This window comes from Gobius niger (genome assembly GCF_951799975.1).
Source record: "Gobius niger genome assembly, chromosome: 19".
NCBI lineage: Eukaryota > Metazoa > Chordata > Actinopteri > Gobiiformes > Gobiidae > Gobius > Gobius niger.
This window is the reverse complement of record NC_136870.1, coordinates 15,839,375-15,855,626: the sequence shown is the minus strand read 5'-3', so window position 1 is coordinate 15,855,626 and position 16,252 is coordinate 15,839,375. Positions and strand designations below refer to the sequence as shown.

At 40.6% G+C, this 16,252-nt stretch overlaps 1 protein-coding gene across 16 annotated transcripts in view; it reads left to right on the top strand.

Annotated features, from left to right (window-relative positions):
- Nucleotides 1–16,252, top strand: part of LOC306979066 (uncharacterized protein) — a 30,314-nt gene that overhangs the window by 2,615 nt on the left and 11,447 nt on the right. For 11 of the 16 annotated variants that reach the window (XM_079577862.1, XM_079577875.1, XM_079577869.1 and 8 more), the window contains exons 2-4: nt 6,031–6,174; nt 15,174–15,281; nt 15,909–15,965. In XM_079577862.1, coding sequence (XP_079433988.1) covers nt 6,051–6,174; nt 15,174–15,281; nt 15,909–15,965 — 289 coding nt within the window. In that variant the 5' untranslated portion in view covers nt 6,031–6,050. The remainder of the gene's footprint in view (nt 1–6,030; nt 6,175–15,173; nt 15,282–15,908; nt 15,966–16,252) is intronic. The other 5 variants (XM_079577868.1, XM_079577867.1, XM_079577876.1 and 2 more) reach the window with 2 other exon arrangements.

The following is a 16,252-nucleotide window of genomic DNA, read 5'->3' as shown; positions in this document are numbered from 1 at the left end:
ACTGTTATGTCTCCCTCTTAAGTTGCCTCAGACGTCTTTCAGCTGACGTAGTCTTGTTAACAGCGGAGAAGAAATGCCACAGTGGGCTTTAAAGCTCTTCCCCTGCATTCTTGTGCGCGTTTAATTGGCACCATGCTGATTGAGACGCTTGCCTCATTGCACCAATAGCCCTGATCCCGGGCCGAGAGGAGGGGAGAGGGGAGTGTGCGGGTGGATTAAGATACAGCCCCGGGTCCTGAGTGCACAAAGAGGAGCCGGAGCATCACTGTGGTTACTTTAGCGTCTCCATGACAACGGCAGGGCGCTAGTCATATCCCAGGTCCCCCTGTCATTCATAGCGCTGTCATTTGCAGTTCATTTATAGTATGAATGAACAACGAATATAAATGTAATTGCCGTAAATGGAAATGGCCTGTTAAGTACTTGTTTTATATCAAATATTAATAAGACTATCTTGTAGGGTTGATAAAAAACATGAGGAAAAAATAACGATATTCGATTGTCTTGAATTATGCATTAATGCTACTATTACCATATATATTACAAAACCATCTCAATACAATATTGAAACCAAAACAAGGCTACAATGTGACTAAATCTGAACTATCTTGCAATTATCGTGAATGATCACAAAACAACATTAAAGCTGGTAGTAGGTTTTCTAAATATTTATATGTTAGCAAATACAGCAGTTCATCCGAGGTATTATTTAAATTTGACTCATGGTTCTTAGTCAAATATGCCAAGGCCGCAGGGGATGACATACGGTAAATAGAAGAGCATGACATCCTGGAGTTATGAAAACAAAGGCGGAAACTCTTCGTCTAATGTGACAGTGAATGTGAGGCTTGAGGAGGCTACAGGGCTCGATTTTGCACTCTTCTGACATTTGATGGAGGGCAAAATGGCAGACAACCAGACCTCGAGCCTGGCTAGAAAGGTGGAGTGGGTGTCAGTGTGAGAGCGAGAGGGACCGGGAGGCTGGGAGGGTGAGGAGAGAGAACTCATGACAAAAGTAGGTCAGAGATGCAGAGGGGGCAATCAAGCATGAGCGCAGCATCCCTGTGTGTGCACCGAGCGCAACGCAAACCCAGCCACGCCGACATTATACAAGCCATCAAGGGAGTGTTTTTAGGGAAGTTATCTCGTTTATCAGCCTTTTGAATCAGAGTAAATCTGTAGCATTAGCAACTAAACTTAAAGGCTGCACAACAATCTAAATTTCAAGGTTATACATAATGAGATCCAGGAATATTCTGTGCATTGCTTGACCTAAACAATTGCAGTCTCACGTCCATTGAAATGCCTTTTCTTCCAATTTCAATGAATTTTGTAGCAATATTTTGAATCTGTGATGTTATAGAGCTTTAGGTTGAGATTGATTTCAAACACAGTCTCTTATTTGGACCTTATAATCGTGTTTTCACAATAGAGATGCCCCTCCCCATTTCCCCTAACGTCACTCTGTATCTGAAATGGATCATTTATTCTTCTCCCTACATGCTAGCTAAGACATTGCAGGCTGTTGTTTGTTTATGGCATGTGTCTGTACATATTTGTTAAAGAAGTGTTAATTGCAGTGGCGTATCAACACAGTAAACAAGGCTGGCGTCTGGGAGGTTTTGGTGTTGTCTGTGGTGGGAGATCTTAATAAAAGACCCAACCACATACTAGAGGCTGCAAGGAAAGCCATGTGGTTAAGGTGAACATGTACCCTACAGAAATCTGTCCTCCTCATTTGTTCTAAACAAGGCTGGACAAACCTGTCATGAGAAGTGTGGGACCCATCTCCAGATCTTAAGCTGTTAGGCATGTTTTGGGTTGATGGAGGAAACCAGAGCACTCAGAGGAAACCCCAGGCAAGCCGTATAACTGTTGTATCAATATGCAAAGTGCTCGCAGATCGTTTGCAGTGGCAACTTCACAGAGGAAAAAACGAAATAAACCCTAGTCACAACACATGTGGTGTATAAACACGAGAAACAAGGCTGGCGTCTGTGTGGTGTCGGCATTTGGAGTTATTACCAATCTCAATAAAAGACCAGACCACATAACAAGGCTATTCATGTAAACATTTGCAATTATTATGAGCCACAGACCTCCAGTGTTTCCCAAAACTCATGTCGTAACAGCGGCAGTTTTGATTAGCTGGGATGCTGCTGACACCGTGTTCTCCCGAGGTCCCGCTTGTCACGGATACCCACTGAAGCTGAAAATGTGTATTAATCCACAACAGCTGAATATATGAGTGACCGAGGCAGATGTTTCCGGTCTGAACTTGTTTTTTTCTCTCTCTAAGTGCGTTATCATGTTTTGTTTGGATTAGAGCTGCACAATATGAGAAACAACACAAATAAGATAACTGACTTAGATACGGTGATGACGATTGGCCCATATTACAGGAATATTTGACTCGATTTTTTTCATTATGGAGTAAAGTTACACAGTATAGCTTTAAATGATGTTTTTCTTTCTTTGGTTTCTTGATAGAACTTCAGCTAGTTTTGTGATGATGATCATTTGGTGAGGGTGTGGACGCACACACTGCATTAGTGTCGAGCAAATAGGGGTCATGCAGCTAATGCTTGTGCTGGAGCTGTGTCAACATCCCATGGCGGACATTGCTCCTCCTCAGTCGTCTGAAGTGTTTTCCAGATAGAGGAAAAGAGCGGGAGCGAGATTACACTTTCACACGCCACTGAGAGCAGCTGGCTGCATCAGCGAACCTTCGAGATCACTGCTGTCATGTACTTTTACTGCAGGAGTGAAAGTAAATCGATAATGGGTCATAGAGTAAAGCTCCTTTATAGGCACGCGTCAGTGCATTAAATCCGTGATTCCCAACCTTTTTTAGGCCACCTGGGCTTCGACTTTTTTTGGTCAGGCGGTGTAAAACAGCTGCAATGAAATGAATCTCACTTCCTCCTCTATCTGAAATGTGAAATACCTCCTTGTTACTACAGTGAGATACACTTGAGATCCAACAATCACTGCATTAGGTTATTGTAGAAAAGAGTCCAACATAAGAAGCAGTCAGTTCAGCTGTTTGTAAAGTGACTAGCTGGCCTCGGTCCAAGCTGCACCCCACCTGTGCCCCATGTTAACTGGGATAGGCTCCAATGTGTCACATCATGGGAATAAATGGATGAACACTCTAAAAATAGCATTTAATTTTTATAATGTGTCGAATTTTGGGTTAAGAGCACGCCACCAGGAATCGTATGACAGTGTGCCTGAGCCAAGCCATAATGAATATAGTCAGGAAGGGCATCTGATTGAAATAGAGGAATCTCTTTTTTTTGCTCTTTTCTACACAGCATTGCTCTTGCTTGCCAGTTCTCTGCTTAATGCAACTTCCTCTGTCTTCACTGCCGCCAGTTGCAGCCGTGCACCGTTGTGTGTGCCTCTGCCAGGTCAGGTGCCCGCTCTTATCGCCCGGCAGTTTGTTTACCGTACAACATTTGACTCTCCCGGACGTGGAGGGCTCCTCTCGGTGGGACGGTCCTGGCTGGGCAGGCACTTGTTGTTTGGACTCTGTCATCTGTAAAGCCACAATGAAGCACTTGTCCCGGAGCTGTGTGTTTGAGAGGGGCTCAGAGCGAACCATTCATTTGGATTTCTATGGGACACTCTGAATAACGTCACGCTGCCATTTGTACAGGGGACTCCTTCTATTTTAGTGCCTCGGTAAAGTAGAGGAGCTGAACTGAGCAAGAGTCTTAAAAGGCCAGTTGTTAGAAATTAGAAAACTGGTTGAACCCTGCATCACTTTTCCCCTGATTCAAGGTTATTATTAGAACAGTAACCAACAAGTCTATTCATTAATCTACTTTACTAGATATATATAAACAAATGTGTCATCTAATGTAGTCTTATAATATGCAAAATCAAGTCATGTTCCTGTTTTGTACAAGAAAGCAAGAAACTTCCTCCAAAAAAAGAAGTATCCACAGCCATCTTCGCCTCATCATGCGTGACTCGCTCATATTGACCAGCCCCGTCTTCCATGGAAAACTATTTCCTGACATTTGCATTGCAAGAGGAGTCTAGTTTAAACATTTAGGGCTTCAGGATGGAGCAGGTACACAGGAAAAAGGTCACATAGCTGAGTCGAGAGCGTCGCTTGGAGACGTTTTGCTGGGCGGAGTAACCACGGCAACAGTTTAGGCATTTCAGCCAATAAAAGGGAAGTTGCGTCAGTGTCATGTACAGAATGAGAAAGCGGACACTAAATTAGTGAGCGTGTCTAAAGGGCATTTGCAGCATTGGGCTATAATACCGCTTTACGCTTTGCCTTTTAAGGGTTTAATGTTTTGTGCCAAAGACGGGATGAAGTCGGGAATCAAAATCAGATGCTGGAATGTGCACAAAACAAACAGCTTTTTGGACGGACACCAGATTGTGCCATAAGCCCTGTGCGCGCTGGCTTTGTGAGCAGGAGTGGGCATCTTCGTACTGAGGTTACTGAAAGAAACATAAATCCAAGAGAAAATTGCTGAGAGGACAAAAATATCGTCATGCTGTGGTCTTTGCTTTCAGTGATTTTTATGCGAGCTAATGTTTCTGCATGTCGAGAGCTGAGGCGGAGCAATGCAGACGGACCTTGCATAATTTCATGTAAAGAGTACTGCTCCTAACTGTGGATGAGTTATTTCAGTACCACAATTATACTATTGCTACTTCTGCATTTGGTGATTCAACGACTGTGTTTCTTGAGTGACATTTTCAAACCAAAATGCGGTAATGGAAAATGCACTTAATGATACTGGTACTTTATGAATACTTAGTTCATCATACCGATACCTGAACGATACTTTTTTCGATACCGATACTAAAATATTTATCATCTAGAACCAGAAAACAGAACAGTAGTTCTGTTTTTTATTCCATCATGCATTATTTATTTGACATTTGTATCATTTATTTGAGCTGAAACAACCAAGTAACTTTATTGAATGCTGTTCCTGGACCAACAAGCATCAAAACTTGGTCTCTAAAGATTTTTTTTTTCCGTACCTGCTTTCGATCCTTTCATTTGCTCAATACTAGTAGGGCTGTCACGATAATTACTATATCGACTTATCGCTTAATAAATAATGATACATTTTTGGACTCAATATTTATCGTGTATACATTTATTACTATTTCCCCCCAAATTTTTCTTTGTAAAACTTTTATTTCTAGCTGAAGCAAATTGAGTTACATTATATTTCATGTTTATTGCAGCTTGTGTGGTATTCTAGGATATGATTACACACTTTTAGAACAAAGGTTTACTGTCATTTTTATGCCGGAGAGTTTACAGTATCTTGTATCGTTAGAGTCGATATTATCGTGTATCCCGATACTTTCCTGCCTAAATATATAGAACTTCATATTTGTTATTGTGAAAGGGAGATGTTGTGGCAATAATATTTGGAATAAATTGCGGGGAGGGGGGAATGGTGGGAAAATAGGGAACATATTAGTAATTAAAAAATGGCAAAAATGAGGGGGGGGAAAAACATGGGGAAAATGGGGCAAACATTGGGCAAAAAGAAAAGAGAAAAATTGGAAAAGAAAAAAAAATGGGGAAAAAGAAAAATGTATTTGGCAAAAATGGGGCCAAAAATGGGAGGGAAAAAAATCATTTATTTGAGCTGAATCCTCAGTTTAGCAAACTCGGGGCTGGACAGGAAACTGACGGTGGTCGTCGGTGGTTGTTTAGGAAGCGCAACTTATCACAGCTGAGGAAGCCGGGCGCACGGGCAGTGGGGGGCTATTTTTGTCCACAGGTCCGAAACACGAGGCCCTGCTCCCGCGTCACGATGTCAAAAATAACCCCTTAGTGTCTGTTTACATTTAGCCGTGACTGTGATGACAAAGTGACCGTCTCGTCTACCATTAGAAATACAAGCTTTAACACTAGATAATGTTTAGCGCTGAGTATCCCTGATGGCAAGGTCACAGCATGGACATTTGGACGCTTCGCTGCTGTGTTTGTTTAACCTGCTTTAGCCTCCTGTGCTCTCTCTTCCTCTATTTCCGCAGCCCCTAAACCGTGACCGGCGATGGACTACATGAACAACACCTCGAATAGCTACGCAGCGGGCGACACGGTGAGCGCGTCCCTGGCCAACATGAGCCTAAACCACCAGGAGAATGGAGGAGTGCAGATAGGACACTCAATGAAAGGTGAGTCACGCAGCGGGCACTGGGGACAGATAGAGCCGTCCCAATAATGGCAGAGGTTAATGGACAGGATTGAGGATATGCTGTAATCTACTTATAAGCAGCGATACATAGGCTGTGTATATGTGTAGGGATGGGCTTTACAATCTATGCCAAGTTGTTATTAGTCACATTACTTTTTCATTCTAGATTTCACATGTAGTCTAGTAGACATTTGCAGTATTTGTTTTTGAGGCCGATATTTGGGTAGTTTACAATATCGGCTATTGGCTGATCTAACACCGATAAAAGCCGAAATCTCCGGGAATAGAGACTTCCCTTGTTTGCATTGGAAAGAGCTAAGTCAGAGATTTTAAACGAGTCCTCCCACAACTTCGTAGGCCTCAGGGAAACAGAGAAACACAGAGAAACCATGATACTTGGTTAGCTACAAGTTTGACTAAACCTCAGTCAATATGAACATGCTGTATGTCAGTTTGAAGCACAGAATCGCTGAGTTGGCTTTAACCTGCGCAACTGGGTTTTTGGCTATCAACAGTATGCTAATGCTAACAGCAGCTAATCAAGGCTGGGACAACAACTACGATTGAATCACCTAAAGCAGGGGTAGGCAAGTTTGTGTTATGGAGGGCCGAATTTCTTCTTGCCGAAACACACAATTATTGCCTAAAGTAAAGCACCTTTTTTCTACCAATATACATTTTGTACATAATATATGACCTCATGGGGTGTTTTGCTGGGAAATGTGAAAATATAGACAGTATTTTCCATATTTTAGAGTCATTCTCACATATTTGGTCTCTGATTTATGAATAAATGTTTCTTCAAAATTCTCTTGGGGGCCAAAGGTTTTCTGCAGGAGGGCCGAATTTGGCCCTAGGACCTGATGTTGCCTACCCCTGACCTAAAGTGATCAAATAAAACCGGCCACTGCTGGAGTGACCAACTTGTGTTTTTACAAGATTACAGACATACTCATTTGGGAAAATCGATTAAAAATATCGACCGGGCGCTCCATGATGTAATGAAACAGGTTCCTATGTTCCCTGAGTTTTTTTTTTAGGTGAGTTGGTGCATCAACCAATCACAAGTCATGAGAGTGAAACGTCATAGATAAATAAATCAGTGTAACCCTGACGCTGCCATAGCCACTAACCTTAAGGATAGTGGGCTGGTCTTAACCTTAATACATCGATGTTGCCCCACTTCTATGGGTACCAGGGAACAACAATTAAAAGGGAAGATAGATGATTTTCATTCATGGGATCCATTTCTGGGGTACTTCAACCAATTCAAACAAGCAAGTGTGTGAATGTGAATGTGAATAAATGAACGATTGACCTGACCACCTCCCCACCTCCCCTTTAATTTATTTTATTTTTACATTTTCTTTTATATATATATATATCGACTTCAACTTAGTACAAGATATTACATTTGATAGATCCTCTACTAAACCCACCACATTATCCAAATCAGCCCGTGTGGTATTAAATAATGCAGCACATTTTGGTATCTCAGACCCATGGAGGCTCAAAAACCCCTCGTTCAGAAACTTTTCTTTTTTTTCACATGTGCATCAGACATTTACGCGGATAGATTTCTTTTTAATTGATAAACAACTAATTCATTCTGTCACTGCTTGTCATTACCATCCTATTGTAATCTCAGACCACGCGCCTACCTCCATAGAGTTATTTTTTCCTTCTAACAGTTCTTCCCCTCGAATATGGCGATTCAGGGGAGAATGGTTGACGGATGACCACGTTAAAGAATATATAGCTTCACAAATTAAACTTTACATTGAAATTAATGATAATTCGGAAGTCACCCCTAGCATCCTTTGGGAAGCCCTTAAAGCCTTCGTTCGCGGACAGGTAATCTCCCATATTTCCTATATTAAAAAAAGAGAACAAAGTGAACTCTCACGAATTAGAGAAGAGATTAGCAAATTAGATCAACAATATTCTATAACCCCAAACCCCGAGCTTTTTAAAAAACGTTTAATATTACAGTCAAAACATGAACTTCTCATGACAGGCATCGTCGAGAAACAACTAAAGCAATCTAAACAACAATTCTACGAACACGGAGAGAAAGCTGGGAAGCTGTTAGCACATCAGGCGCGAGCAACCAATACATCGAAATTCATTACACAAATTCGTACAGAAGAGGGGGCCATTGTTTCAGACCCTGCTATTATTAACCAAACTTTTCAGAAATATTACACTAAACTTTATAGTTCAGAATGTAACACCTCTGCTAGTAAACCAGTTAATGACCTGATTTTCCCTAAAATTGATGAAACCATAGCGGATACACTTGGAAAGCCGATCACCCATACAGAAGTGAAACAAGCACTTCAGATAATGCACAATGGAAAATCGCCAGGTCCTGATGGTTTCATTGTGGAATTCTACAAAACCTATCACTCCCTGTTAATTCCTATTTTAGTAAGAATGTACAATGACTCCTTTAACAAGGGCAAGCTACCTTCTAGTCTGTACACTGCTTCAATCTCATTGATACTGAAAAAAGAGAAAAACCCAACCTCCTGCAGCAGTTACCGACCAATCTCCTTGTTAAATGTAGATGTTAAGATACTCGCTAAGATACTGGCAACACGGCTTCAGGAAGCTATCCCCACATTGTTAACATTAGATCAAACTGGATTTACCCCCGGCAGGCACTCTTTTTTTAACACAAGACGTCTTCTGAACATCATTTCCACTCCATCTTCAAACACTCCCGAAGTCGTTATCTCGCTCGACGCCGAAAAGGCGTTCGATAGAGTGGAGTGGAGATATTTATTTTCTATTTTAGAGAAATTTGGTTTTAATTCTGACTTTATTGCTTGGATAAAACTGTTATATGCTTTCCCCACTGCTTCGGTAATTACAAATAATATCCACTCGCCTCAATTCTCTCTTCAACGTGGAACACGTCAGGGATGCCCCTTATCCCCTTTATTATTTAATTTAGTGATTGAAACTTTAGCAATATGGCTTCGCAGCCTTAAGGACTTTCAGGGCATTAAACGGCACGATCAGATCCACAAACTGTCACTGTACGCAGATGACCTTTTATTGTACGTGTCGAGCCCTGAGACATCCCTTAAGCCTATTCTTTCAATTCTTGATCAATTCGGAAAACTGTCAGGATATAAGCTCAATATCCAAAAGAGTGAACTTTTTCCCATAAATGATCTGGCAAAAAAACTCCCTCAAACATTCTTCCCATTTAAAATAGTAGATGGTTGCTTTAAATACTTGGGGATCAACATCACAAACAATTTTAATTTATTGTACCGGAAAAATTTTGAGCCCCTTTTGGAAAAATGTAAAAAAGATTTTGCGAGATGGCGAACGCTCCCTTTTTCAATTGCAGGACGAGTCAATCTGATAAAAATGATAGTACTTCCGAAATTCCTATATCTCTTCCAACATATACCGGTTTATATAAATAAATCCTTCTTCCAAAGCCTAGATAAGTTGATAAACAGCTTTATATGGGGAGGCAAACCAGCACGTGTTAAAAGATCGGTATTATACTTGCCTAAATCATCTGGAGGCCTCGCACTCCCTAACTTCCAACATTGTTATTGGTCTTCAAACATTCATAAAATTTTATACTGGACAAGCCATAAACCTTCGGACCCCAGGTTTCCCTGGCTTCAGATTGAGTCGGGATCATCCCCCTTCTCCTTGCACTCAATAGCCTGCTCCAAGAGCTCAATTAAACCCCGTGATATTTCTCATAATCCAGTGATAATAAATACAATTAAGATCTGGATTCAATTTAGAAATCGGTTTGGCTTATCGGCAGCCTCGCTCAAAGCTCCAATTTACAATAACCATCTATTTAAACCTGGTTCAGACCAGGCCTTTGCAAAGTGGTCAGCAAATGACCTTTGCTGCCTAGAGGACTTGTATGAAGAAAACACTTTTGCCTCCTTTCAATCAATTCGCACAAAGTTTAGCTTACCCTCCAATCACTTTTTTCGGTATTTACAAATCCGCAACTTCATTCAAAAACAATTTCCTCATTACCCGAATCGCCCACCAGAGACTGACTTCGATCAACTACTTGATCATCATTGGTCTGAAAAACATCTGACCTCGCTTATTTATATCAGGATTAATTCTATGATTCCAGATCCTACAACTATTTTTAAAAATAAATGGGAAGACGACCTTGGTCTAAAGATATCTCAGAGACAATGGGCGGAAATTAAAAAACTGGTAAATACTTCATCCATCTGCGCAAGACACGCCTTGATGCAATTTAAAGTAACATATAGAGCACATCTTACGAACGCAAAACTTGCTCAAAGACACCCGGATGTGTCGGACGCCTGTCCTAGATGTAAAAACTCACCCGCAAACCATGGACACATGTTCTGGACTTGCCCAAAGCTCTATAAATACTGGTCGGACATCTTTCTAACACTGTCCCGAATTTATGAAATTAATATACCTGCTAACCCTTTAACTGCTCTGTTCGGTTTACCTACGTCTTTGAATATGTCACCAACTATAAAATGTGCCATTGCCTTTACTACCCTGCTGGCCAAACGCCAAATTCTTCTTAAATGGAAACATAAAGCACCTCCAACAATCAATAACTGGTTGCAAGAAGTTTTACAATGTATACAGCTTGAAAAAATAAGGTCCTCCATTGTTGGATCCCATAAACGGTTCTACAGTACATGGAACCCGTTTTTAAAATACATAGAGGATGCATTTTCACACAACACTGAGGTCATGGATGACGAGAGAGAAAATGAAACATAACGCCTAAGACAATACCTTTCATCCACTAATATATTTACCACAATTGACTGTCTTACTTTTCCCCTCCCTGCTTTTTCACTTCCCCCTCCTTTTTTTTTTTTTTTTTTTTTTTTTTTTTTTTTACATTTCTTCTTTTTTTAATTATTATTATAATTTTTTTTTTTTTTTTTTTTTTCCCTCTCTTTTCTTTCCTTTTTTTTAAATTTTTTTTTAATTTTATTTTTTTATTTTTTTGTGTCCCCTTTTTTTTTTAAATGATCTATTTTTTTTTTTTTTTTTTTTTTTTTTTTAATCATTTTTATCTTTTCCCCTCCTTTCCTACCCTTCTTCACGGTATGTATGTGTGAGTGCATTTCTGTTTTTAACTCTATTAGATCTTTTTTTTTTTTTTTTGCTCACTCCTTTATTTTACTCCTTTTCTCTTCTACTGTCCTTTCCTTTTCTTTTCTTTTTTTTCTCCAATCTTTTTCTTTCTAAACTTATTTCCTACTGCTCCTTCTCTTTCTTCCTTTTTTTCTTGACTCTTCTTGCTTTACAGGTTTTCCTTTCTTTCAGGCCCCTAGCAGATGGGGGGGAGGGGGGGATCATGGGTGGGAAGGGTGGGCTGGGGGGTTCAGTGAAGGGGTTAGAGACAGGATAGGAGACCTGAGTAGTGGGGACATTTTTTATTATAATTTTTTCTTAATTTTTTACTTTTTTCAGACCAATATACTGTCCTCAAATCCTGCCTGTGTGAAATTTAAAAAATGCTAATAAAGAAATTTGAAGATATATATATATATCGACCGGGCATATCGGCATCGGCCAATAAAAATCCCCAAAAATCGTCATCGGCCTTAGAAAACCCCATATTGGTCGACCTCTAATTTGTTTCATTAATTCTCAGCTCTTTCCACACTAATTGTTACTTTGTTTCACTGATCACTAATGAGTCCATGTTAACAAAGTCTGAAAAGTAAGCAGTAACGGTGCCAGAGCAAACTGAATGAGGGTGTGTCAGAGTTTCAAACGGGTGTGTCCTTACCCAATATAAGTTCATTATTCAGTTTTACTCAGACTAGCTAGACTATAATTTAAGGTCAGTAAAGTTGGTAAAACAACATTTCACAAAGTTTATTTTTAGAGCACTGCAAGTCAAAGATTGTACATGCGGTTAGTTGAATTTGATGCTAATCTAATATGAAGTAGCTTCCTGTTTTGTCAGATCGGATATGTTTTCCTAGAGTTATTATAATATGCTTTCATAGACTTAGTTAACTGTCACAATGTACTTAAAAGGTGTAAAACAGATGAACAGCATATTTGATATTGTTTGCTGATGTGTGTGTGTTGTCGTGACAACACTACGCAGGCCCAACGGCACGCGAATCGAGTAATGACTCAAATTAGGAAGTGACAAGGTGCAAAGGGAGATGCTCGTCATTAAAGTAACACTGTGCGGTGCAGAACTGACGGGGCAATGCACCCGTTTTCACCCCTGCAGAGTCTGCCTGAAAGTAAGAACGATGGTTATACGTTTATTTGCTCGCAGATCGGCCAAAGTTGTATGTTTCTTGTTTGTAGTTTGGACACAGAGACCCACACAGTCCCCACAGTGCTTTGTTGTAATCTCTCTTTACATAATAGATACAAGACATGCTCGGCTCGGCTGGGACGGTTGCCTAACTGCAGCTGCACTGTGCTCTGTAATCCAGGCTTTCGGGTCAGGGCCCTCCAAATGCACCCTGCCCCAACTTCAGCTCCAAAAAAACACTTTCTCTAGTGAGGTGGGGGTAAACAACGTACTTTTTCCTGTACCATGATGTGAATTTGACTCAACTAAACTAAACAAATTTGTTGTTTTGTGAGTGACTTTTGTGTATTGTCTGAATATTTGTGGAGGAGTAATAGTAGTTTGTGTAGTATTGGCAGGTATAATCAGTCATACCCTCCCAAAACCCCCAGAATAACCCGCCCAACACTCACCTACATACATAGCAGCCATGATTTTCGATATATATTCATATCAATGCACTCCTCTGATGATCCGGATCCACCCCTTCTCTCTCTCTCTCAAAATGAGCAGAACTAATGGCCTTGGATTTGTGGATTTGTCAATTGAAACAGGGCTTTTTATTGAGAATTAAGCTTAGCATATTTTATTATGAAAAAAGCTATGCCAAAACCTACAGTTTTTTTTTTATACACACGGTAGCACTTGCAAAGCTGCCAAATCCAGTGGAAATACCATAGACCTGGCAACCCTGAGTAATTAACAGTAATGAGAAGAGTGACTAATTGAATTTCAGTCAAAAAAGTCATAGCAATTGTAGCAGGAATAGTATTAGTTGTTGTTTTATTTGAGAACACCTCTGGCAACACTAATTATTCACACCAATTATGCCTTTATGGGTAATTAAACACCACATGGCTCCTCAAATCTGTCGGGGAGCTCTTCAACTGCTCAAACATTGAGTAATTTCACTTAAGAAACATCTTGCGCAGACTTCTTCATCATTGTTTTCTCTCTATGTCATCCCGTCTCTAACCATACGGCCAATTAGTTCGTAGCTTAGCCTTCCCGAGCTTACAGCCCTCACTAGTGCACTGCTTCTCCCCATTTCCATTTCTTCTTATCTCGCACTCGAGCAGGAAGCAAAAAGTAAACAGCGCATTCATCAAGGGCAAAGTACACAGTGAGTATTGGAATACTTGTGTCATAGGCAGTTGTAGTAGTTGTTGTAGTAGTCACGTAAGCCTAGTCACCTTTTGTTAGGCCGTGCCAGATTTACATGGGACAAATAGAATTGCTTTGCCTACAACGAGATCCATGTCCGCCATCTTGGATCAGTCGATATCTATCACTTTCACAGACCCTCTTCTCAATCAGACAAGGCAAACCGTGTCTTTATTGTTGCGAGATATTGATTTGCAAGTCTACTCATCGATTTAAGCTGTTTTCTATGCACATGGGCTTTTGTTGCCCCATCGTCATAACAACAACATCTGCAAGAAATAGTTGAGCCAAAAGGTCATTGATTTGGATGAGCTCATTAGATGCTCTGGCATGTACCACACATGTGTTATTTGGCTGGTGTTTTTTTTAATGCTGGGTGTAATCATGATGTGAATAATGTTGGGCATTTTCCATGTCTTTTTGTTTCAAGCTTGATCCCAAAACCTGCCTAAACCGGTTCAGTCGGCGATGTAATCTCATTATTTACTGTAAATATGAAAAGCAGTTTTGAATTCAGATGTTTAAAGTACTGCACAATGACTTAACATGAGCACGGGTTATCCAGAGTGTTGTTGATTTCTGGAGATATTATTATTATTTTTTATTCATGCAGTCCTTATATTTGAAGAGTTTAGTTGCGCTAGGCTAGTGCTAGGCTAGTGCATGTCTATGGTAACTAGTAGCCTGCATTAAAATAGTCTGACCCAAGCACAGTGCATCTGAGGCAAATCACTTATAACACAAGACTACCGATATAAATGTCTGTGTTGACTGGATCTTTTTTTTTTTATTATAACCATTTTGCATTTAAAAGAACTTATATTTGAGGAGCATCAGCTTCCTGGTAACAAGCTACGCAGCGGCGGAGTGATCTGCTAGGTTACCGGATCTACAGTAGTTTGTTTACCAGCGGCCGGCGTTACTATATGTGGAATTCACAAAGGAGCTTTCTACAAATCAGATATGGCAACGTTTGGAAGACTACCCAATGATTTTGAAGAGGTTTTTAATGCAGGCTACTAGTTACCATAGACATGCACTAGCCTAGCACCAATAAACTCTTCAAATATAAGGACTGCATGAATTAGAAAATTAAATATCTCCAGAAATCAACAACTCTCTGGAAAACTATGAAATGACGCCCTATGTCAAAAATGTTGTATTGAGATTGTGACTGAAGTATTTCACTTTTTACTCTCAAACATAACTGCTCCAGTGGTGCCATAATGTTATACTTTGTGAAACTGTGTAGAAGGAAGTTAGACTACCAATAAGCTCTATAATCGTCCACTTGTATCTATGGAACAAACACAGTACATGCTGTATATAAAACATTTCTTTTTAGTGGTGATATATATGTCTATGTCATTCCTGCCGACGTATTTTATTGGTGGTATAAAAATAGTATCTTCTCCTCAGGACCCACCAGGATGTCTGTCTTTCCTCTGTGCTAACTTAAGTTCTTACAAATCCATTTTTAACCCGGTCCACAGAGGAGGAAGCCGTCCCGAGTGAGAATGGCCTCACTGCGGGCCCTGACAGCGTTCAGGGCGTCGAGGACGAGCCTTGTCCCGCTGAGGAGGACAGTGAGGTTCCACCCGGTATGGCCTGCAGTCCACTACTAACCTTGCTTTGGCATGCTTTGGTTTTGACCACTTGGGTTAACCTTTTTTTCAGTTTTTTAACAGAGAAATGCTCTTCTTGGTTTTGCTTGGTTGACTTTGTATTGTTTTTTCAGCTTTGACTAACTTTTCTCCCCCTTTATTCCCGCCTTTATTTAAACATCTGCTTTGAACCCAGCTTGTGTGGTATTTATAGCCGTCTTGAGCGGGAGGAAGACATAAAGCATCGCGGCTGTCACTGCAGACAATGTTTATCAAGAGGCTATTTGCTTGTTCAGTCTCTTCTTCGTGTTTTCTAAAAGCCAAGGGCATGGAAAAATACTTTTGAGATTTGTCCACTGCGGTGCTCAGCATAAATCCGTCTTTGATCACTCCTACTTGCACTGACAGCTTGTCCAAATTGTGACTGGAAGTGGGATCAACAAGGTGAAAAGTCCCCTTGATGTGCTAACCAGCTTTCCAAGTCCCAGGACATGAGAAATACCGCAAGTGACCCCAAGTAACTCAAACAACAGAGAGGAAGAGATTGAACAAGCATTATGGAAAATCTATGGGGCCAATCGTGTCACTGTTGTGTAACTCGTTTTGTATGTATGTACCCCGCAGCGGAGACAGCAGAAGAAGACAAAAAGAGCGCCCCATGTGAAGATGAGGGGCAGTCCGGTACGCCTCCCGCCAACAAGCTCTCTCTCTCCTCTGAGCCGCTTGTTCGTTTTAAGTTGTCAACATGCCTGGTGTTGTTTATGTTTGATTTAAACGCTTTGTTTTTGTTGCAGCATCTCATTTGGGAGTGGGTTGAGCTTTGGGCAGAGGTGGAAAGTAACCGAATGCTGTTACTCAAGTAGTGGTGGAGTTAAAAGTAATGGGGTCGGGGTTTAAGTAGAAATGGTCATAGATGAACGTAATGATATGGTCACATTTTTCTTTACAGCACAGTAATAAGATGCTAA